Below are 25,154 nucleotides of genomic sequence, written 5' to 3'. Positions count from 1 at the left end.
CACTTCACTCACTGTTATTGCAATCATTTTGTGAATACCACTAAAATAGAGCTTCACAGTATATTATGCAATGCTTGGGAAAATTAAAAGTTAAGTAAATTTATAGTTATCTAGCTGCTTAGAAAATGCAACAGTGTGTTAAATTAAATCAAACAACAGAAAACTGAGGATTGAATGCAACAATATTATGAACAGGGAAGTTGCTACCATATAGTGGAGATGCTGAGTCACAGATAGGCACAACAAAAAGACTATCACAAATAAAGCTTTCAGCAATTGAGGCTTTTGTCAACAATAGATCACACACACACACACACACACACACACACACACACACACACACACACACACACACACACAGAGAGAGAGAGAGAGAGAGAGAGAGAGAGAGAGAGAGAGAGAGAGAGAGAGAGAGAGAGAGAGAGAGAGAGAGATGACTGCACAGGAAACTGAAACCAGTTTTCAATTGCCTGAGACTACGGTTGTGTGTGTGTGTGTGTGTGTGTGGGGGGGGGGGGGGGGGCACACGTCTGTTGTCTACTGTTGACAAAGGCATTAATGGCCCAAAGCTTTATATGTGACAGTCTTTTTGTTGTGCCTATCTGTGAATCAGTGTCTCTGCTATATGGTAAGTATCAAATTTCCTTTCCATAATGTTGCTACAATGTGTTACCTATGTTTCCAGAATGAGATTTTCACTCTGCAGTGGAGAGTGTGCTGATATGAAACTTCCTGGCAGATTAAAACTGTGTGCTTGACCGAGGCTCTAACTCGGGACCTGTTACCTATGTTAACTATGTTACTGGAGAAGAAGTCAGCAACATTCTCCATCAGAATACATCCATATGTGAGTGTTGCATCTTGTCTCTAGGATAAATGAGAAGCATTCTTTTACTCAAATAGCCATCACAAAGATGATGATTATGTTGATTCAGTATGTAATTGTGAAACAGTGAATGGCTTAGTACTGGCAAGTCAGGACTACTTAGAACTGAGGATGAAGGGATATTAAGATGGGGGTTGAAAATATCATGGACCACAAAAACAGAACAGTATTCAGTTCAAAGTGCTGACTGTGGTCAGTGTCATTTAACAAACCACAAATTTCATTTCCTTCTTCAACAAGAGTTGAAGTACAGGGGAAGAAAGATTGAAACAATTGGTTATCAAATTCCCAGTAGTGTCAAATTATAGGGAGAATTAATTAACAAACACACACTTATACATCTGATTAACTGCCATGGGCACTGCATTGAACATTAAGATGATATCAGTGCAAAGTACAAACTCCTCAAAGCGTATCAAAGTGCTCTTATCTTGTAATGAAAGCAGTCAATTACTGCAACTATTTTACCAACAGAGTTCAGTGACATAGTTCAACTTCAGTGGCTCAAACTGTTTCTTTTATGAGAAGCAGGAGTTTGGAGTGGCACATTTGGATCATACTACATTACAACAGAACAAAATAATTATTATGTTGTAAATAATGGTACTGTGTAGCATTCTAGCCCAAGAATCTGTCTTTTCCTACATTGCTGGTATTGTGTACAACCTGTTTTTTCAATATTAAGAACTATTTTGTTCAAACTAGAAGGCTTTCAAGTCTTTTCCATTTCTGAGAAATTTCCAGAGTTGCCATTCAAGTCAGAGAGCATGAAATTTCTAGCAAGTTTTTGATATCTACTACAATATGTGTGAAGAGTTACATAATACAATACCTTGCACAGGACCACCATGCAAAGGACGCCTCGAAGGTTTCGTTAAGTCACTCAGCGAACAAGACCTTCGCAGATCTCCTGAATCAATATCTCCACCATCATCACTGTCCACTATGCAAAAAATAAAACAATGCATGCAGCTGTACTACAAAGCAACAAAAAAACATAAAAATAATAAAATTTGGAGTAAACAAAATGTGTTATAGAGTTCACATATGCACGTTAAAAATCTGTATTTAAGAAATGACGAATATATAAAGCATGGCATGCCAATTTTTACACATTTCAATAATCATCTACAATGCTTTCTAAAGGCACACAGTAAGTGTATTGTAAATTCAAACAAAATAGTAGGTGTCTAGGACATATTACGATGCAAAAATACATTTGTTTGCTACTTAACAGCATAGCTTTAAAGCATTGTTTAATATGGTACTGTACTTCATATTATGACCACTGCTAGTAAGAGTTTAAGTTTTATAAATTTTACAAGGTATTGCGTATTGGAACCAGATACTTTGTTACACCTACACAGATACTGAAAATATACAGGTAATGAAATAAACAAAATAAAGGGGGCTGCATTTAAGAGAAAATATCTTTAAAGTACTCAGTTGCATGTTGGGACTGTTTATATTATAAATAAGATACAATAGGATGCCAGCATTGCACAGGGAACACGTGTAGCAATCAATAACATGCAAGTAATTATGCAATGTAGCAACTGAAAGTAATAGATTGAACTAATGGCACAGTAACTTTATCATTTGATAAGACCATATTCATAGTGGCTTACATAATTTTATGCCACTGATATGAGTGATATAGCATGCTCTGCAACACTGTATAATGTGTGAGAATTTAAGTGGAAACATGCTCCCTACAATCCTCCTCCTCCTCCACATTCTCTCCATAGTCTTATTTTTTCCAATTTTTTTGTTTTTATTGCCAACTTCTGCATTCAGTTTCTGCAACACACAGATTTTCCCTCTCTCTGCCTGTTATAACTTCGAAAGTTTTCAAGTCTTATCTGTCTCCTACATTATACTATTTGTTTGTCACTGACCCTATTGACTACATGTCCCTTAATGCAAGAATCAGAATGACCTCCTTATTTAATCCTAAAAGTGCTCCCATTTCTGTAACACTTTCTGCTCAATTAATAGATAAAGCAATGTCAGGTTTGCATGGTAAAAAAACTTTGAGTTTACACTACATTTCACAGCACAAACATAGCATCAAACTGAAAGGATAGTATCCTATGAAGTAAGTGCTCTCAGCTTTTTATTCCCACGATGTTACTTTGGTTGGGTAGTTCCCAATTAATGTAGTTCTTCTCCAGCACAGAATTACCTTCTACAAAATTTCCTTTGTATTTGAAAAATAAGTAAGAATCTTCTAATAAACAAAACAGTGGTGTGAAGGAAGACACAAACAAACAATGCCTTAAAATTTACTAGACTAACATTAACTCAATTCATGGGCAGCCTCAAATATTTTACGATTTCCTTCATGCACTTTTCTTGCCTATCAATCAAAAAGAACAATCAAATTTTAAAAATAGCCCCCCCACAGGGTAAAAAAATATTTTTGCTTCCCTTGGAAGTAAGTGGACATTAGTGCAAAAGTGATACTGGTGGGAAGTATGTAAAGTACAGATGAGAGGATGTTTCTTGTGATGACAGCTGCAAAATACAAGGTCAGCTCAAACAATTCTGGAACACTTGTAATTTCGCGCCAATGATGTGTTGGAGTCAGATGTGGTTGGCATCCTTTCACATGCTTGTGTTTAATATGTAACTGCCTGAAGTTCAGTGTTGTATGTCTGTTAGTTATTGTTCAGTGTTGTATTAAATTTTGCATCAAACTCATGAAAACCTTTAAAGAGACACATCAAATGATGCAGAAAGCCTATGGTGGTGAGTGCTTAAGTCATACTCAGTGTTACAAATAGTTCACACCGTTTAAAGAAGGCCGGATGGAAGTTAAAGATGACTCTTGTTCAGGATGCCCTTCAACATCAACCGATGATGCCCATGTCAGCAGCGTCAATGAAATTGTGTGTGCTAATCAAAGACTGACTCTCCAAGACATTGCAGAAGAATGTAGCATTTCAGTTGGATCATGTGATGTAATCCTGCTACAGAATTTTGGAATGCATCATGTTGCTGCCAGATTCATCTCACGGCTCATGAGTCAAGGCCAGAAAGACCTTCGCCTCGCAATCTGTGAAGAGCTTTTGAATCAGGCAAATGAGATCGAGATATTTCTTAAGACAATCATCACTACTGATGAGCCATGGGTCTTCAGTTATGATTTTGACACCATGGTTCAATCTTCAGAATAGGATGGGTAGGATTCTCCAAGACCAAAAAAGGCTCATCAGATCAGGGAGAACATCAAAGCCATGCTGATGGTTTTTTTTACTTTGAAGGATTGGTTCGTCACGAATTTGTGCCACAGGAACAAACTGTTAATCAATGATACTATTGGGATGTGTTGCGACACCTGTGAGAAAATGTGAGAAGGAAATGGCCTGAAATGTGGCGAGACAATTCATAGCTCTTGCATCAAGATAACAAATCCACACACCCATCCCTGTTGGTGCGTGACTATCACACAAAAAGTGAGATCACTGTGCTCTCCAGACCCAGCCTCTGTGGCCTTTTTAAAATCTGAAGTTGAAAACTCCATTGAAAGGACGAAGATTTGCAACAACAGATGAGAGAGCAGAAAATTTTCAGATGACACTTCGCATTATCCACATGAGGCATACCAAGACTGCTTCCAGAAGTGGAAATGGTGTCCGCACCAATGTATCAACTGCGGAGGAGAGTATTTTGAAGGAGACCATGCACAATAAGTAACAGGTAAGCATAGAAAATTTTTTAGACAAAGTTCCGGACCTTTTTGAACAGACCTCATGCTTCTGCTTGAGTCGAAGTACTGATTCAACATTTCACACATTACTCCAACCTGAGTCAATAAATTACTCAACAGCAGAATTTGAGTAGTCTTTAGAACTCTGAAAATATGCTATGCACATTATCTTATTTCAAATGTTGGGAGATAAATAAAAGAAGCATGGTGAGACAGAGAGAGGGGGAGAGGGAGAGAGAGAGAGAGAGAGAGAGAGAGAGAGAGAGAGAGAGACTGTGGAGAGGAGGGTATGAGTACAGGGCGAGTGATGGCATGGTTTTCGGGCAGCAGTGGAGGTTAGTGTGGAGCCAAGGCTATTGGAGATTGAGACCAGGAAGATTACAGGTTCAAATGATGTGTTGTAAGGACAATTTCCCTCTATGTAATTCAGAGATGCTGGCATTGGAGGAGGGGGGGGGGGGGGGGGGGGGGAGAGAAGGATCCATGTGACACAGATTGTGAAGCAGCTGTTGAAATCCAGCACATTGTGCTCAGCAGCATGTAATGCTACTGGATGCTCAACTCTGCTCTTTTATTATTTGTCTCATCCACTGTGAACTGCTAAACTCTGGTTATATCTTCACTGACAAGGAGAAGTTCCCAACAGTGCATCAACTTTTTGAAACCACCTATATGAGAATGTAGATTAAGGTTCCATACACCCTGCAACCATTCACCCTGGTGGGCCATCATTTGTAATTGAGATTTTTGTGTGGTGCTCTACTGCTTTAAATAGTAATGTTTTACAAACTGGTTGCACAATATAATGGTTGTAGTACTAATCTGACATGCAAGAAGTTGCAGATTTGAATCTCGTTATGTGCTTTAATATCTTTTATTTTTAAATCTTAATGAAAATTATTTTGATAATTATTTTTATTCAATTATTTGGTTGAAACATATTAATTTCTATTTCTTTGTAACATCATTCTAATCACCATATTAGGTTTCTCAATTGCTCTCATTTTTAATTCCCATCATTCGTTTTCCAGTGCACACTCAACTGTAGAGTGAAAATTTCATTCTGGAAGCATTTAAAATCTATTAACTGAATAAAAGTAATTATTAAACTTATTTTAATATACATTTTAATATATAAGATTCAAAGCACCTAATGAGATTCAAACCTCTTGCATATCAGGCTAATATTATAACCACTACACTATGCGACCAGTTTGTAAAACACTATTTTTTTAAAGCTGTAGAGCATCACACAAAATTTCAAAATTTTTTTCATCACTTACCCACAACCGATGGCCCACCAGGATGAATAGTTGTAGGGTGTAATACCTGGGCTCTCAACCTACATCACTGTATAGATGGTTTCCAAAAATTAATCCCATCTTGTGAGTACTAATTCATCACTGCATCAGCAAATTTTGAAAAGAATTTGAAGATAATTTGGTTACTCCCAATGGTGATCAACTCAATGGGCGGATGGGTGGGTGTCACAGTGTACGACAGCTGTATTGCGTATGCCAAGCGAATGCTGAAGGATTACCGCAGCTGGTGTGGTAAGGTGTTTGGACATACAAAACAAGGGGGGAGAGCTGGGTTGGGATCTGCATCAAACTTCCCCCAATGTTTTCTATCTGAGACAAAGATTAGGTGTGCAAAGTTCACAAGTTGAAAAGCTGAATTACTTTGCCCAATATCTCACTCACCGACCCACGAAACCATCAACAGTGCTTTCTGTAGACTGATGGTTGTCTTCCATCATATCATTGCATCCATTAATTTATTTACATACATGCACTCTGAGAGATGGATTTTAACAACTATGGTTTTATCTAAACCCTATTAAAAAGTGTGAAGAGGACAGCAGAGAATGTTTCTCATTGTGCCTGTAAAGTGCTCTTTCCATCTCACTAACTAACATAGCGTGACGATGATGATTGTTTGTAATGTTCTGTATGTGTTTGCTTCCTTTGTACACCACCTCATGGGCTGGAGATCAGACCATCAGTGCTGTGGATGTGTAGAGATACCGTTTTTCCTGTACACCAATCTGGTTAATATAGAATCTAATCTGATTAAGATATTGTACACTTTAGCAAAATTTGTGGATACTTTACGGTGGGAAAAAATCTTATTTTAATTGATACTTACTCTTTTGAAAGCACATACTTTTCTGTCATATTTAAATTCAATACTGAGTCACCAACATTTTAAGCTGGACACCAGCAATAAACATTAAAATTTTATTTCAGTGTCACTACAAATGAATCTTAATGGTGACTGTATGAATATGGCCCTATATTAACATCTTTATTATTCATGCAATTAGCTGCCACTGGTGTGCCTGGACAAGCTCAAGATATACATGCAAGGCTACTGGGGAGCATTGCCAGGGTGGAGGGTACCTGCACTGTACTTCGAGGGAAGCAACTGCTTGGCCAGATGGTGACGCTGGACAGGTGCCCTCGATGCTGGTGGCCAAGCCCGTTTGGGGGAGTTGGCAGCAGAAGAGGATGTGGCAGGTGTTGATGAACCAGAACCACCTCCAGCCATAGGGAAGCTATCCTCTTCCAGATCAGACACTTCTGCATCCTCCAAAACATTTTCAAAGCTCTTCCTGAGAAGTTTCACTCCTACAGAAGGGATCACATCTGGCCTTTGACTGGGTCGAATTTTGACACATCCAGCATCTGTACCTCCAATCTCTCCCTTTGTCTCAGTTTGCTTCCCTACTTTGTTTCTCATAGTTTCTTTAAGTTGGCCCGATAAACGCTTAATGAGATTTGCAGTATCACTTAAGTTTTTAATTGTGTTTTCACCATCACTCAACTGTCTTTCATTTTCACTACTGTTCATTATGCTCAACGATTTTCTCTCATTGTTTGTCTGGTTGGTTAAGGTGCTGCCATTATCCCCATCCGAATTTCTGCCGACATCTAATTTTGTCACATTTTCTCGTGCTACAGAATGTGGCGGTGGTTTTTGCCGTGGTTTTGGGGGAGGCTTGTGAGCTATTTTGCCAACGGGCTTTGGTGCAGTGGGAGGTCTGTAGGAACCGAGGTTGCTCTTTGGTTTAGATTCTTCAGATAATGAGTTACAAGGGGATTCCTGGCAACTGTCAGATGCTCTTGTGTTCATATAGGATGGTGAAAGTGGTGGTCCATTTAAATCTGAACCTTCAACTGCCATTTTGATCTGAGGTTGTATTATGATGGAGGTAGGAGTTTGTGGCCTACTCCTGGGGTACGAATTTTTTCTGTATGTCGGTATGGGAGGTTTAGTTGGTTCTGAAAACTGTGACATCAGATTTTCTCCTTTCATCACTCGTTTAGATGGTGTCTGTGGCCTACTACTGGGTGCTATTGGTGGCTTGCTGTAAACTGTCAGTCCTGTGGTTTCCACAACCAAAGTTTTTGATCTAGTGTCTTGCAAACTTCTTGTACGGAATATAGTGCGATGTCTATTTTCTTCTACAGAGTCACTGGGATTTTCCTGACGTTCCAAACTTGGTGGAATTGAACCTCTACACTGTCTACTGTACACACCGGCAGCTATGCCAAATCCTTTATTGACAAAACCACAACTTTCTCCTCTTTGGAAATCACTGTCATCTGTTAAAACACTCTCTGTGCTTTGACAAGAATCTCTGTGACGAGCTTGCAGTTCTCTGTGATGGAAATCTCCCGTCTCTAGTATACCTTCCGTACTCCGACAAGAGTCTCGTCTGTATCTGGGCTGCGTGCAGTCTTCTCCAAGTATACTTTCCTGACTGGTGCCATGTCGCAAAGAAAGGAAGAAGCTCGCACTGCTGTGGCGGTCCTGTTCTTCTTCACACATTTCCAGTATGTCTCCTGAACTAGACAGTTGACCACTGGTATCTGAGAGGATGCTTTCTTGGCTGCAAGAAGTTAGTCCTTTGTGGCGATCAGCAGCACTTGACAGACGCCTCTCCATGTACTGTCTGTGTGGCTTCGTAAATATCTGATAATCACTTACACAACGACGAGGAGTGCGGCTACTGAACTCACTAGGTTCTTCCAGAGAATCTGAACTGAAGTTTCCAGCTCCATCGTCTTCCTCATCACAACTATCCAAAAGGTTCTCTGAGCTAGAAGCATTTGTTTGTCCAATTGTTGCTGGCAAAGATTCTGATGACTTTGCTGCCACTACTTTAGCATCTTTCTTAAATTCCTGGTCCTTATCTGAAAGAGTATTAAGATCAATGAAGTAGCTACAAGATCGCCTTGTCTGCAGAAGCTTGCTATGTCTAGCAGCTGACTCTGAATCTGTTAAATTTTGAAATAGTGCAGTGGGTGAGTTCAACTCATCACAGACTGGTGATTCTGGCAGAGAATAATTCACAGAGGAGGGCTTCACTGCTCTGCCTTGACGCAATTTGCTGGTGCCGATATTCGAAGTCAGATTCAAGAATACAGGACGCTTACTGGGAGAACACGGTGGTTTAGTCTTGGCCTGACTTTTTGTCTCATTAGCTGTATTACAGGAGTTGTTTCTAACAGCATTAAAGATTTTAGTAGTTGCAGTGATTGCAGCAGTCGTGTTAGTAGGAGTGGTGGCAGCAGTGTTAGCAGTACTAACAGTGGCAGTAGCATCAACAGCATTATTAGTAGTTATGTTAATAGAACACGATGCAGTATTAATAATAGCATCAGATATCTCAACATTGTCATCACCTGAAGAGGCAAGAGTGTTTATACGTTTCAGAATACCAGGACTTTTTGGAGGAGTTGTAACTATACCACAAGGTGGCGTGTCAATTTCCAAAGAATCTCTATCCATAGGTAAGCTCAAGAGCTTTGGTGTTCTCTTGACAATGGGCAAAGTATGGTAGATGGCTGATTTGTTTGAAATGAGATTTGAATTTGTTCTCTTTGATTTAGCTGAAGTTGGGCCATTCACAATAGTTTGTTGAGGAGAATCCTTTGCCGGTAGATAAGACTGGGTTCTACCCAGATCTGTTTTTCCAACAGAACTCTTGTCTGTAGATCTTGCTGATGAAGGCATGTATTTGCACAGTGTTGCTGATGATGCTAGAGGACTTTCTGGATAAGGATATGTTGGGGGATGGTTGGGCTGTGTGTAGAATTTTGAGAGAACACTATGAGGACCAGTCAGTAACGTCTGTGGTGGGAGTGACAGAAGTGGTTTAGTCGTTTCAGACTGGAGTGTAATGCTCATCCTATGGCGGATGACTGTAGCATATCTTTTACCTCCTGCAGATGTGTAGCGTTGTGCCAGGCCTGTTGGCCGGAAATTCTTATCTGGTAGATGGCTCAGATCTGTTGTACTCTGGCTGGTTTTCAAGTTGGAGCGATGCCCTACCTGCACCAGAAATTTAGTATTAGTACTAAGGCATAACTTAGTGTGACATGTGACAAATGACAATTGTCAACTCTTAGTCAAATATATATCAAACATAACTAGAAAAAAGTTTTTTCTCGTAACATGACAATCACTAGCAATAGACTAAAAGTTATAAAATTTATAGTTAGTGGGAACAACATCTTCTGTAACCTAGGAATGGGTCTGCTTCATTTAACAAAATATCACTAGCCTTTGTACATTGTACAACATATTTCAGATGTGAAAAATGTGCTTCACATCAGTAAACAAACTGCAAGTATGAATCCACAAAAGAAAATATGTAAAACTTACTATATTGAATACAGCTGACTGATTTCCAGGCCAAAGTGAGAATATGTGAGAATATCATTACCTTTTCATTTTAACAGGGAGGTGGAGCATCATCATTTATTAAATGTCTAGGGACAATTGAACATTGACTTTTGTTTAAGAATAATGCTTGCACTCTCTTATTTTGTCAGCATCTAAATCGTAAAGCCTTATCTTTAGTGTTCAATTCTGATGCTTTATTGCTTAGGAAAATCTAATGTGGTATACCCTGCCAGTACCTTTGTTTTGTTATCCTGCGGTACAGTCTGGTTTAATCATTTAAACAATATCCTCTGGGTATAATATTTTTTCCTGGAGTTTGTGTAGTGCCATGGGATCAAAACTTCAAACTTTTCACAGTGTCAGTATCTCCTTATACTAATATATGTAGCACAGAGTGTCTGAAAATTCACTGTGCATTTTGTTCAAAGTTCAAAGCTAAGTTGGCAGAACTGTTTTTTTTCCATTGATGTGCAATTGTTTTTTTAATTCTTTCTACAGTTAGATAACATTTAACTGTTTGTTCAGTCGATGAAAGCTACTTAATGCGATATTTAGTGTTTATATATTCAACTAGTTTTTAAATTTTCAAGTTGTTTTTAAATTATGGTGCTTTCAACTGAGGTACATATTTTGCAATTAGGTGATAAATAGACAGATTTCGTGCAGAAGGTAGCTGTTGAAAAAGTACTGGAAACAGACCTCATTGCAGTGCAGTTCATCAACTTACTGAGAAATTTCGAGAGAGATGCCCAGTGTTACCAGGTGTAGAAGCATTAAACTCAAATTTCCCTATAGACGGTGCTAGCCGTCAGTGTAGGGCCTGAGAGACTGCATCTGCTGTGCCATCTGCTTCCTGTAACGGCTGATGACAAATGTCAACATGCAGTAGCGCAAGTTCCATACATCTGTTTCAAAACCATAAACATGTAGAGTTTTGTGCCTAGAGGCTACGATTTGCAGACAGCATTGGTTTTCTGTTATCATTTGAAGAAAACTGCTACAGAATTTCATCAAATGCTTGTCGAAGATTTCGGCTAACACACTCTTGGGAAAACACAGGGTTCAGAGTGGTTCAAAACATTCAAAAGTGGTGATTTTGATATGAGAAACGATGAGCATGGGAAACCACTGAAAAAGTGCAAAGACAACGAATCACAGGCCTTATTGGATGAAGATGATACTCAAACTCAATAGCAACTCGCAAAACAACTGAATGTGATGCAGAAAGCCATTTCACTTCAATTGAAAGCTATGGGAATGAGCAAAAAGTGGGAAAGTGGATTCCACATAAATTGAATGAAAGACAGCAAGCAAATCAAAAAACCACTTTCGGAATACTGCTCGCCAGATACAAAAGGAAGTCGTTTCTCCATCAAAATATGGATAATTTTCAGAATCCTAAGTGTCATAAATCATGAGTGCATCCAGGCAAACCATCAACACTGCAAGACCAAATTGCTTTGGAAAGAAGACAATGGTCTGTGTTTGGTGGTATCTGAAGGGTGTTGTCTATTATGATGTGCTAAAATCTGGTGAAACTGATCACTACCAACAGCAAATGACCAATTTAAATGAGTATTTTGTGAAAAATGACTGGAATATGGAAAAAGGCATCACAAAGTCATATTGCTCCATGATAACACCCCATTACACACAGCAAAACGGGTCAGGGAAACGATCGAGGTGTTCAGTTACGAAATAGTAGGTCATGAGGCTTATTCTCCAGACTTGGCTCCACCTGATTATCATCCATTTGCATCACTCGGACACACTCTCACTGAACAACACTTCAATTAGTATGAAAATGGCTTGCTGACTGGTTCGCTTTGAAAGTAGTACTGTTTTTTTTTTTTTTTTTTTGTGTGTGGCATTCATAGCCTGCTGGAGTGGTGGGAGAAATGTATAAATAGCATGGAGACTATTTTGAATAAAATATTGTTTATCAATTTCAAACAACAGTTGTGTCATTATCGCCACCAAAATGACGGTTTCATACTTCTGCACCTGGTAGATGTCAAAGAAATTGGAAGGCCTTCTACACTGAACATACTGAAGTTTTCGGATATTTCTGAGTTTATACAGCAGAACTGGCAAAATCAATACACAAGTTGGCACAAGAAAAAGGTTTAGGCCTTGCAACCACACATAATCCAGTTACACAAACACTGAAATTGTTCCTGTATAAAGTGGCAGCAATGTAAGAATTGAAAGATGCGGATCTTGAAAAAAGGGAATCCATTACTGTGAATGGTTTGCATATTTTGTTGGGAGGAGTATCAGTAATGTCACCTTCTGTACAGAGGAGCCCTGGTACAGAATTGTCATGCTGTGCTTGAAATTTCACCGTGAGATCAGAAAATTGGGGTGAAGGTAGCAGTACAGAGATGGTGTATTACTGGACCTTTATTATTAATCGAAGAAACTGTGAACAGTGAATGTTATTGTTTAATGATCTACAATTTCATTGGCCAGAAAAGGAAGATGAAATGGTTTCAACAAGATGATACTACTACACGCAAAACTGCTAATACTATCCCTCTTGTGAAAGAGTTTTTATTTTTTAGGGACAATTCTGCCTCAAAAAGCCTATGGCCCCCTCACTTGCCAGACCTTACTCCAGCAAAATCTGCTGTGTACTGTATTCGCCAACACATGCTCTGTGACTTAAAAACTAAAGCAACTGTGCAATGAGAAGCATATCACAATTAGATCTGCAGGAAGTGTATTCTAATAAAATTAAGCAGGTTCAGACTTGTATAGCCACCTAAGGATGTCATCCCCAATATGTGTTTTAACTGCACAGCAACTTTGTGAACAGTTTGTATCTTGGTAATTACTGCCTGTAAGCACATTTATGGATATTGTTAATTAAACACACACTGAAAGCAGTCTCCTCCTTTTCTTTCGGGGTAGATACTCTAATCTCACCCTCCCCCCTTCTCTCACATCATGTCTCCCCCCCCCCCTATCCCTTCTGTCATTTGTAAAGCTTCCTGTTGAACTTTTACATATTGTTGCTCTGTTGTTGGGACAGGCATGCCACAAATCTCGCAAGTCATCTGTAGGCAAATTATGACCAATAAGTTAGAAAACATTTTAAAAAAGTACAGAATACCACAGATCAAAAAAGTAACATCATAAGGTGGCAACTGCAGTTGAAGTAATAACTACATCAATCACAAACAAAACAGTTTCACTTACTGTGAAACAGCAAGTAACTCCTACTTAACTTCTACAGCTATAATCTGCAAGCTGCCTAATTAATTATTTTGGTGAAGCACATGCCTGTAGTATATGAAATAGAAACTGCCACAGGTTATAGTAGACTGCTACGATTCTGACACTGAAATTATGTAGTCAGTAAAATGGTCAACCATTACTTACATTCTGAAGTTTTCGACGCGTTTCCTCTATGCGACGCTGCAGTTCCTCTCTCTTTCGAACTGTTTCAGAGTCAGTTCGTGCCTGCTTTGCTGCATTGATTACCGCTACATTTCTCAAAGCAGGTGTTATTCCTGTCTGGTTAGTGCGGACTAGAAATTGAGACGAGATGCTGGTTCCACCTGACAAACAAATCACATGATCAGATACAGGAAATGTTTACTATTGTCACTGAAGGTGAATCAAAAATTGTGCGAAGCACAAATTAAGGAACATGGGCTGTTTTTGCTGGAAGGAACAAGTGAATGAGAAACAAGGGCAATGCATAAAAAGATGGCAGGAGCTGAATGTAATATTATGCCCTAACAGGCAAAATAACATTGTCATTTCTCAATCCACACAACACATGAAATCCTCTTATCTTTGAGTTTGAATGACCTGAGTGTCCTTTTTAATCTATCCTAAATTATTCAACTTTCCTCCAAGCACAAGGAACAAATAGTTACGAAAGTTCACTTTTTAAAGGCATATATTGACAGCACTGAAATTTTGCCTCCTTCAAGGGAGTTACTTGAGGGAAGTTTTCTTGAAAACCAGCTGCAGAAATACATGAGAATGGGTTATGGCATTGTTAAACAATGAAAATCCAGGATGAAATATAACAATGTTTTGAAAAGAAAAGTTGCCACTCACCATATAGCGGAGATGCTGATGTAACTCACGTAGGCAGCGCAAACCACACTGCGAACAGCAGCACCAGTGCATGATGGGAGTAGTGACTGAGTGCGGGTAAGGAGGAGGCCATTCTCATCATGCACTGGTGCTGTTGCTTGCAGTGTGGTTTCAGTTATGATGAGCGGCAACTTTCCTTTTCAAAGTATTGTTATAACATTGTAATTGAAAATAAATTCAGATATAAATGAATATATGCGCACAAAGCAGGTACTGTGCAGATATATTGGGTGGATGGAACTGGATTGACTGAACACAGAGATCATTCACCAAGTCAAGATGGAAATACAAGCAACACAATTAGAATGGAGGGAGGGGAGGGAGGATGATGAAGTAAGCTCTGAAAGGAGAAAAAATTCAGAACAATTTAAACTCTGTCTATTTGGATGAGCAGAGCTTTGCGTATATTTAAGAGTCTGTTTCTTTTATTTTCTTCGATGAAACTGGTGATGACCCCATTTTTGTGTACATCTATCCTCTACTTACTTTTAAAATTGTTTATTGGTTACCCACAATCGGTTTTGATTAGGACACTAATAATCATCTGCTACCTACATTGAAATATTACAGAGTTAGATAAGAAAACTAGAAATGTGTGTGGACCTACTCATATTACTATGAACAACACTTTCTTCCTAAAAGAGTTACTTCTGAGCATCCAAATAGGTTAAAGATTTATGGTCAGCAATTTCTTCCAGATTATACTCCCAAATTGACTCCATTTCTTAAAAAATTTATGGTATCACATAAATAAAAACAGCAAACTAGTTTAAAAACAAAGGTCCATTGATTATTACCTTGGTCTTTACTGACTCTTTCTGCATCCTGCTCCATGCCACTTAATGACTCAAATGTGTTTTTGAGGAAGCTTTCTCGGCGGCCAACTCTATCAAGGCTCTCGGTACTATAATATGGAACAAAATAATGGTTGTATCACATTGCTTCCAAAGAGCATTGAAAAATAAATGTCAAATTGCAGTGTGCTTCAATAACAAGAAAGTGCTACACAAGATGATTCTTTTGGCTTCTCTTCTCTAAGCTAATGACTAATGCAGCTCATCAAACTATCATTTTTCACATTTTGAGGTATATACAGGAGCACTTCATAAAAGAAGAATTAACTGCATTACCAAACCCATTTGTGCAGCAATTAAAAATATTTCTAACATAATAGAATACTTTAACATTTATGGCCTTGAAAGCTATGTAGACACTAATGTTATCTAGTCAGCAAATAACAGTGTGCTGTGCTTCCTGCATCTTTATCCCAATTTTATTACTCAACCACTGTAAAAACTTTGATCTGTATCTTTGGGCTTACCATGAAATTTGTTTCCTCAGAAAATAAATTCATTGATTACACAAATAGGGGACTGAAGACCTCATATGTTAAGTCCCATAGTGCTTAAATCCATTTGATTAGACAAATGATAGCAAGAAATAAAAAACAGAAGGGAATAGACACATGAATGTAGCTCAATACCTAAAATAAATAGGTTAAAAAAATCAAAGTGATAAAAAGATCCTCATGAAACACCATCTTAAAAATTACATTTAGTACATCAAAAGTGGCTTCTGTACTTTTAAATATTCTCATAAATAGGGGACATAAAACAAGTGGTAGAAGTAATGTCATGTATAATCAGAAAACCTAAGTGGAAGTTGATACCTACGCTACATTACTATTAAGTTTCTAGCATTCTTTTTCACTGTTCTCATTTGTGACTCAGTGTCTCCTCTACATAATGAGTACCAATCTGCCCTTTCCTTATTGTCGTTAATTAGTGATTCAGGCTATTTATCTTTCCTCTAAAGCAAATATTTACTAAAATTAATAATTACCTTGCTGACAACAAGGAGGCAATGTTCTTGTCAACATTCTCTGTTCCGGGAGTTGATGCCCCCTCCTCATCGTCGTCATCACTATCCTGACTGCCAGATACTGATGCTGAGACAGAGAGAGGGGCAAGGTGCTCAGGCCGCTGACTCCTCTTATGCTTCCGCTGGGAACGGCGAAGTTCCTCCACATCCATTGCATTGACTGTGTAGTCACTATGCATAGGAAATCATTGGAATAATACTATTGAACTACACACTGGGTTCAACATTCAGCTACGAGTAAAATGCTTCACACTAAAGAATGGTAATCTTTTACAGAAACTGATTAATTATGAATCACAGTTAATACACAATGAAAACTTTGTAGGAGAGTCTCTTGTATTAGTCTTGCACTATCACTTATGGTGCTTGTTATGGTCAACTATAAGGACAGCAACATAGGAGCCAACTGTGACATCTACTTTCCACACACTTAAAGCATCAATCAACTGCAAAACTAATAAATATGTATAATGTGTTGGGAATAAAGTCTGACTACAAATCACATCCATAAGTATATCATGCAATCCAGATAAATGTGTGTATCAGGAATAACTCACACAACTGAAGGGCTCTCTCTGTCATTTGGCAGAGCAATAAATATGAAATGAAATGAGTAACACAAAATTAAATTTTTTTGGTAAGAAACACACAGTACAATTATTTTATCACTTTGGCAACTTTTATTGGTACCACAGTGTTGCTGCCATTAACAGAAGTTATCCAAACCTTCAATTTTCTCAAATAGTACGTAAATGTTATTGGTACACAACACTTCCAGCAATTTGCAAATGTATTCCTGCCTAATAATCAGGTATTCTATGACCCAAATCAGTCATGTGATAAAAACTTACTTAACGGAAAAGGCACAACACAAACTGCAAAATGGGAACAATTTTTTATCTTAAACTGGGTCAGCTTTAAGGTGATCTGTAGCACCAGCAGGGGGAGCAACAGCATGCATCTCTTATTCTTCACTATCTACAGAAATGTTAGCCAAAGGGCTAATTTTTCTGCCGATGACACAAGTAGGACCAATAAATAGAACTTTTATGACCTTTGTGAACTTTTTATACTTGTGTACACAAATTTTAATACCTTTACATATCACCCTGGAAGTATTTTTACATATCAAGTATTTTACGTATCAAGTATTTAACAATTAAAACAAGTTGCTGCCCTTCTGCCCCTACTGGCCTGCAGAGGCACTATCTTCTATGAATGGCTTTAACTATGTATTATCAATTGTGTTTGGTGTTTCAGTAGGTTTTGTTTTTCTTTAAAAGCAATTGAGGAAAAATAATGTATATCAAATAATGAACAACGTGGTGACACTACACAAATAATTAACATAACTGGTTAATTGTTTCTACTAAAGGAAAAAAATATGTCTTGTGTTTTTTATTAAACTTCAAAAGCTGGGAGCATTATTCTTCTAAAATGTGAGTTAACAAGTGGCTAAATATTATGACCGAAAGGGTCAATATTGCTGCAGTAGTTGTTTGTGAAAGTCGCTGTTTCATAAAAGTTGGGGGGGGGGGGGGGGGGGGGGACAGGAGTCAGTGCTTAATCAGTGCACCAAATCAACCATGATCATAAGAAAATTTATCTAACGGTAGGTCTAGTAATTAACAGAAAATAGTATACAATGCTTACATTCGATACCTCAAGTGAATCCAAATTCATTTAGGAATATTCCTGAGGATTATTTTTTATTAACAACAATCAACTGAAACTAGAACTGTTACAAGGTATTTCATTAATAGTTCTCTCCTAAAACCCAGTCTAGTAAAAATTATTATAGCTGCTGGCACTAAAATATATGGAGGACTTTTCTCTTAGACACTGTGGGAAGGAGGTTATTTACAAATCATTACTGACACTACAAAGGAACTAACTTGATGAAAAGACATTATGACACATGGGGATGACTTATTTATCTACACAACTTCTTGAGACCATTTAGCCATTTTTTCCTTGGGAGACTGAGATTAATTGAAAATAGCAAACATTTTAAGTTGGGAATACATACTTAGAAAAATTAGTCATGACTGTTAAAGTCTGAACAATACAAATATGAACAACTACTCCTTTCAATGTTTACAAATTCAAGCTCAAATGAGATTGAATTTGAGCTCAAGAAAATATAATAGAATCAGGTCCCTTTGAAATGTAACTTCTCAGGGCAATATACTCATCAATAAGGTTGCAAATCGAGTTGAGAAAAGCCTGTGTTTCTACCAACATTTTAGACCACTGCTACGGAATTCTGAGTTGGCAATACAATCAAAATCAGTTATACACGACACCTATTTCAAAATAGTCCTTACAGATGCCTTAGAAAACATGCACCCTTGCAAAGAGTGACTACACACTTCTGTGATGAAGCGCACCATACAAAAAACAAAACTGCACAAATTAAGTAATGAAGAGATGAGATGGATGGCTTGGATTAAGACAGCACTACTATAGCAAGTCAGATTATCTGCACTCATAGCATTTGGGCACAAATTAAGGATGGAACCAACAAGGACAGCTCAAGTTGATCTGGAGAGAGAAATTGTAGTGACAATGTGAGCAGGAAGATCAAAAATATGTTGGATAGAAATTTTAAGACTGATATCGCAGTGAGAGGACCAAGATGATGTAGGAAGCTTGAAGAAGGAGCAAATAAAATTGCAGTTGTCAAATGATGTTAATGATGAAATTCCTTGCTCTCCTAAAAACATCGTTATCTTGCTGTCTTTGGTGATTTGAGTACAGCATATATAAGAGGAAACCTGAAAGAAACTACAATTCCTTTCTTGTGGGTGGAGAGGTGGTAGTGACAGGTTCATCTCACATGTGCCTCAACATCATTTCTTTTGAATTAATTGGAAACTATATATGAAAAAAAGTGTGTCTGTTCGTAAATGTTGTTTCAAGTGTTTGGAGTTTTGCAATTGGCAAACATGACAGAACAATGCAAAGAGTGTAGAGGTGTGTGTGTGTGATTCAAATTTGAAAGTGTTTTCAATAATTGGATGAATTTAAACAGAAAAACTGTATGAGTAACTTCAAGTGAACTACTATCTGTGTTCTGTCTTCAAGATCAAACTTTCAATACTCTGGTCAGTAGCACTGCAATTTAGCATTTCGGAAAACATGTCTAAGGAGAAAAAATTTCCTATTGTGACCATGCTTATAACTTTGTTCAGTACTAAGTTTATTTTTTTCCTATTTCTCAGTCTGTGTATTTACATGCACAATATTCTATTACTTTGTAAAACCAATGCTCATAAACACTGCAGTATGAGGAGACAATCACACAAATCATAGTTGCTGGCTGCCACGGAAAAGTAGGAATTACCTGCCAGTTTCTTCTGCTGGTGGATAATAAATGAGCCTTTGCGTCTGTTCAGGCTCTGTGGATTCCCCTTCTCCTTCAGAATAATCTTCAACATCACCATCATGTTCAGTGCTCTCCATATCCTACACCAGATAAATATATAATAGTAAGAATTACCGAATCTATTTTCAATATTTGTAACTGTATTTAATAATTCCACAGCCTACAAAGTGACAAATCTATTTTGTGATTTATTTAAATGCCTAGCTTTGATACACAGGTGCAAGTGAACGAATTCTAGTGCAACGCTGCACATTTATGAATACCACACAGTATTTAAGGAATAGCATTCAATGCTAGATTATTTAATAACACAACTATTCTATCACATCACAGTGTCATTTGAGATATAAGAGGGCTGATCTGAAACAGAATAATTGTAATAACTGTATACACTTATGTGACAATAATAAATTAGAGAGAGTAATTAAAAATTACTACAAAATGAAATAAGAGCAGAACAAATAGAAAGCTGCAACCCCAACAAAGCAACTCTATCATTCAAACTTAAACCTTACCATTCATATGTAACAAAATAAAAACCATATTAAAAATCTGCTAGGATTTAATGGAATATACACACTGATTTAGACAGCAAGAATAATTATGGATGTGTGTACTTTTCCTCCTTGCTTGTATATAAATGCCTTATATTGAGAATTCTTAAAAATAATTCAATGCTTAATGCTAAGGTAGCTACAAAAATCACTTTCATTCTATCTCCCTAACGTTTCTGTCTTCTTCTTCACTACGATTCTATTCAAGTGCTGTCTAAAAGGTTCCTTTACACTTCATCTCAAACCCCACAAAACAGTTTTTATAGAACGGCATAAAATTAACTATTGTATAAGCCTTTTCCCAAACCATTTCAAAATTACATATTTGTAGATTACTTTTACAGACCATTTTGTTATTTACAAGCCATAACTTATGCAACTACAGTTTGAGTAAGTAGTGACTCTAACTGATTCAGATATTTGTTGTTGTTGTTGATGATGCTGCTCATTACTCTGGTTTATCCTGTTCCAGCCTCTTCATGTCAGTGTAACTACTGCAGACTACATATTCTTAAATCTGTTTTCTGAAGTCAACACTACTCTCCACTAACAATCATTCTTTGGTGCCTCAGATTGTGTCCAATCACACTATTCCTTCTTTCAATCAAGTTGAGCCCTAAAGCCCGTCTCTCTCCAATTCAATTCAGTAACTCTTCATTAGTTACTCTACCCAACTACCAAAACTTCAACATCCTTCTGCAATACCAGATTTCAAACGTGACTATTCTACTCTTTACTGCTGTATCATCAAAGCTTCACCAAACTTGAGCTAGCTCTGAAGAAGGAAATCACATGGAATCTTACTAACATTTTCAATCTTCTTCGTATGCTATCAATCACTCAAGTCTTGACTTCCTTTGTTTCCAGATTGCACCACCCTCCATCAACATGAATAGGAAGAATCTCGATTGTCGTAACTCCTGCCATTGCCTCCACCTGTAGCAGCAGATGACGGACTGCACAGACTGAAAAGCACGCTCTTGGCAGCGAGGAGCTCATGCCATTGTTCACTACATTTTGCCGGGGTATGCGCGAACCACAGAATTCTCATCCCACCCTCATCATCATCATTCTGTCACAGTCCATTTAACAAGAAGAATACTACCACATTTTTCCATGCCACCTTCCCAAGCTGCATCTCCTCAAGGTGCTTCTATCGACTACAGGCGTACAAAGTCTGATACCAGATACCCGGTTCATCCTTTCGGTATCAGCATTTGGAATACAGTGCACAGTGTAGTGCAAATAGTGCAGTGCACCCAGGACTATCAGACTGATTTATTCCTACTCTATCCCTGGCTGTTTTGGCAACCCTTTGCTGCCAAGCACGCCAGTGCAGTAGGTTTTCCAGTGTCACTGGATGATGCCGAACAAAGGCTGTAAGCCACTCATGGTCCACCTGGTCCAGGGCCTCCACAGTAAGTTGGTGCCCTACTTGATTAAAAAGTATTAGCTAATTTTGTTTATTGCTGTAGTCGTTTGCTTTTGGATTTGGTTAGAATTGGCCAATGCGGCTCTTCCAGGACGCCCCGTCATTTACTGCCTTTTTCTAACTAGCACGCCGCTTAGTCATGAATGACCAATACGTGTACTCCTCATATATGTGTCAGATACTTCCAACCTTTACAGAAAAACAGTACCTTATTGCAGTAGCAACTATAACAATTATTTAACTTCATTTTTTTAATTTTTTTGATAAATTTTTATTTTTGTTGTATCACTACAATTAACTCTAAAGCAAACTGACAATTTATAATATAATCAAAATGGAATTTATTTTCGGGTATCATGTTTACACGACATCAAACAATTAAAGAGTGCATCATCAAATTCTCTCTGCACAATATCCGACAACTGAGTGAGAGCAGCTTTTCCCCTAAAGATCCCTTTAAGTGTCAATCTAAAGTGTATGAGTAACATGTCCACCATTAGAATATGCCAAAATTTTTATCTCCACTCTTATTTGCACTTTGACAACCACAGATAACAAATGTCTTGTCTAAACTGTTACATTTAGTTTACACTATTGCCTCACTGATGATAATCATAAATACTACATTACTCATATTTTAACTTGCCTCATATTTATAACTGCCAATGCTGCTATCATCTGTTAAATGTCTGCTTCGGCTCAGATCCATTCCATCAGATGAGCGGGATACAGTGACCTTACTTGTTGTTATCTGTAAGTACATTAAAACAATGTGGTAAATATTCCATAAGAAATGTTTAATGGAAATAAATAGCTACTTAGAATTCATACTATGGAATAAATCTACAACAGAATGAAGGGGTATGTTGTTATAGCAAAAATGTTTCATAACAATGATGGTGACGCTTTAAGGTGTTCTTTGGCAAAAAATCACACTAAAATCACCACCACTTGTTTGATATCCACTGCTGGATATGGGAAAAATGTTTTTACCAACATTAACTTAAAACGCACTTTGTAATTTTCATAGTAGCACACTTTAGAGTCCATGCACAGTACCCAACATTCCTGCCAATTGTAAAAGAATTGCAGCATGTATTAAGCAGAAATAATGTTCCTGTTCTTGTTCTTGTTGGGACCACTTTAATATCTTCGATGGCACCAGTCTGATTACCTTTCAGATAATGTTTTATGTGAAGAACAAAAATAAGTCACATGGGACCTTGTCTGGTCTTACTGAAGATTGGAATTATGGAATGGGTTCATAGTAAAATATAGCCTCAAATTTCTGAGCATTAACCTCAATTTTCTTTTTCCAAACAAACGAATACCTAAATATAAAATATTACAAAAGTATTGCATGGTCAGATGTGACAAAGAACTTTCTGTTGAATGCTGTTCTATCAAAAAAGATGCTGTGCATGCTTTTTACTTCTCATTTGTTCATTCACAGTTCCTTTCATCACGGAAAAGTTGTAGAGTGCCACTTTTTGCTCTGCCGAAATACACAAAATTTTACTTTCAATTATCAATTTCTTACAAACATTAGGCTCACTTGTCATATGAAGAGTCAGTCTGTGTGAAAGAGACACTGTCATGTACTTTCATGCATTGGTCGAAACTTCGGCAGCAGCTTTTGCACAAATTCTTCTCATATGCTCTCAGAAACTTCTCATATGCTCTCAGAAATGAAAGTGATTCACATTAGTGTCAAGAAATCTGACTACATCAGTGATCTGTCTGACACAAAGACATCCACTGGACACCCAAAACAATCAAAACACACACTCATTTTCAGTGTACTTCAATTTCTAACAGCCTTATTTCCTCTTCCTTACTTCTTTAACTAGAAAGAATTGTTTATGGTGACACAATTAAAATAAAGCCTCATAAGTCCGAGAAGAGTAACTCAAAAATAAATCCATAAATTCACAATTTAATTAAATTAATAATGTCTTCTAATAGCCAATATGTTTCCCACTTAGTGAGAACAAGAGAAAACTTTTATATTTACATGACAAAACACAGGCACAAGTTATTACCTACCTGCTTTGATATTATCATTGTTTCCCTCTTGAAATCTGAATACTGCCTCAGCTCAGTTCCACTGTCAATGGAGCTGTCTTTGGAGCCACCATCAGAGTCTCCTCGTTTATCTACAACATCTATTTTATTAAATGTCATGGTATACTATTTTTTAATGTGCAATTCAATATTTGCAACGAAATATGAAAGTAAATCAAATATAAAACGGATTTTATTTAAAAAATATTAACTAAAAAACAAAAGGCAAAAGTAACCTGTTTTCACACACAGTTTCCTGCTTTAGAAACATTTTTTCCCATTGAAAATGATGGTTTTTCTTTCTCAGCATTTAACACTGAAGCCAGTTGTCTCAAGAGCCAATTAACGCACGAGTCCCTCCATGCCCTATTCATCTTCAAATCATGCCCCCCCCCCCCCCCCCCCCAGAGGTTCTTTAAGTGGCTCAAACAATTGAAAATTGTGGAGCAATACGTCTAGTCCGATCAAGTTGAGTCTAGAGCTTTTCTTCAAGATTTGAGCCTTATAAATGTAGTAAGGGGCCTCGCAGCGTTGTGGAGGAGGATGCCCTCTCAAATCAGTTGTTTTCATCTTTTGCAGTGATATCAGCCCTCATCTCATTCAACAGCTCATAGCAGTACACAGTGTTGATTGTGTACACTATGTGATCAAAAGTATCTGGACACCAGGCTGAAAATGACTTACAGTTCATGGCACCCTCCATTGGTAATGCTGGAATTCAATACGGTGTTCACCCATCCTTAGCCTTGAGAGCTTCCACTCTCCCAGGTATGCATTCAATCAGGTTCTGGAAAGTTTCTTGGGAATGGCAGCTCATTCTTCACAGTGTTGCACTGAGGAGAGGTATCAATGGCGGTGGGTAAGGCCTGGCATGAATTCCGCATTCCAAAACATCCCAAAAGTATTTTATAGGATTCAGGTCAGGACTCTGTCCATGTCAGTCCATTATAGGGGTGTTATTGTTGTATAACAACTCCACTGCAGGCCATGCATCAAGAACAGGTGATTGATTGTATTGGAAGATGAAATCGCCATCCCCAAATTGCTCTTCAACAGTGGGAAGCAAGAAGGTGCTTAAAACATCAATGTAGGCCTGTGCTGTGATAGTTTCACGCAAAACAACAAGGGTTGCAAGCCCCCTCCATGAAAAACACGACAACACCATAACACCACCAGCTCCGAATTTTACTGTTGGCACTACACATGATGGCAGATGATGTTCACTGGGCATTTGCCTTACCCACACCCTGCCATCAGATTGCCACATTGTGTACCATATTCCACACAACATTTTTCCACTGTTCAATTATCCAATGCTTATGCTCCTTACACCAAATGAAGTGTCATTTGGTATTTACTGGCATGATGTGTGGCTTGTTTGCAGCTGCTTGACCAAGAAATGCTAGTTTTCTCACCTCCCTTCTAACTGT

General features: G+C 37.9%; 1 protein-coding gene across 4 annotated transcripts in view; it reads right to left on the bottom strand.

The window, feature by feature from the left end:
- Nucleotides 1–25,154, bottom strand: part of LOC126285454 (mitogen-activated protein kinase-binding protein 1) — an 855,827-nt gene that overhangs the window by 32,567 nt on the left and 798,106 nt on the right. For 2 of the 4 annotated variants that reach the window (XM_049984851.1, XM_049984853.1), the window contains exons 17-24: nt 23,707–23,825; nt 22,307–22,411; nt 19,633–19,754; nt 16,248–16,457; nt 15,203–15,309; nt 13,677–13,855; nt 9,827–9,938; nt 1,719–1,829 (exon numbers count right to left, since the gene is read on the bottom strand). In XM_049984851.1, the coding sequence (XP_049840808.1) occupies nt 1,719–1,829; nt 9,827–9,938; nt 13,677–13,855; nt 15,203–15,309; nt 16,248–16,457; nt 19,633–19,754; nt 22,307–22,411; nt 23,707–23,825 (1,065 nt within the window). The other 2 variants (XM_049984852.1, XM_049984854.1) reach the window with 2 other exon arrangements.

This window comes from Schistocerca gregaria, chromosome 8, assembly GCF_023897955.1.
Source record: "Schistocerca gregaria isolate iqSchGreg1 chromosome 8, iqSchGreg1.2, whole genome shotgun sequence".
In the NCBI taxonomy this organism is placed as follows: domain Eukaryota; kingdom Metazoa; phylum Arthropoda; class Insecta; order Orthoptera; family Acrididae; genus Schistocerca; species Schistocerca gregaria.
The sequence above is the reverse complement of the archived record's forward strand: the minus strand, read 5'-3'. Positions and strand labels throughout refer to the sequence as shown.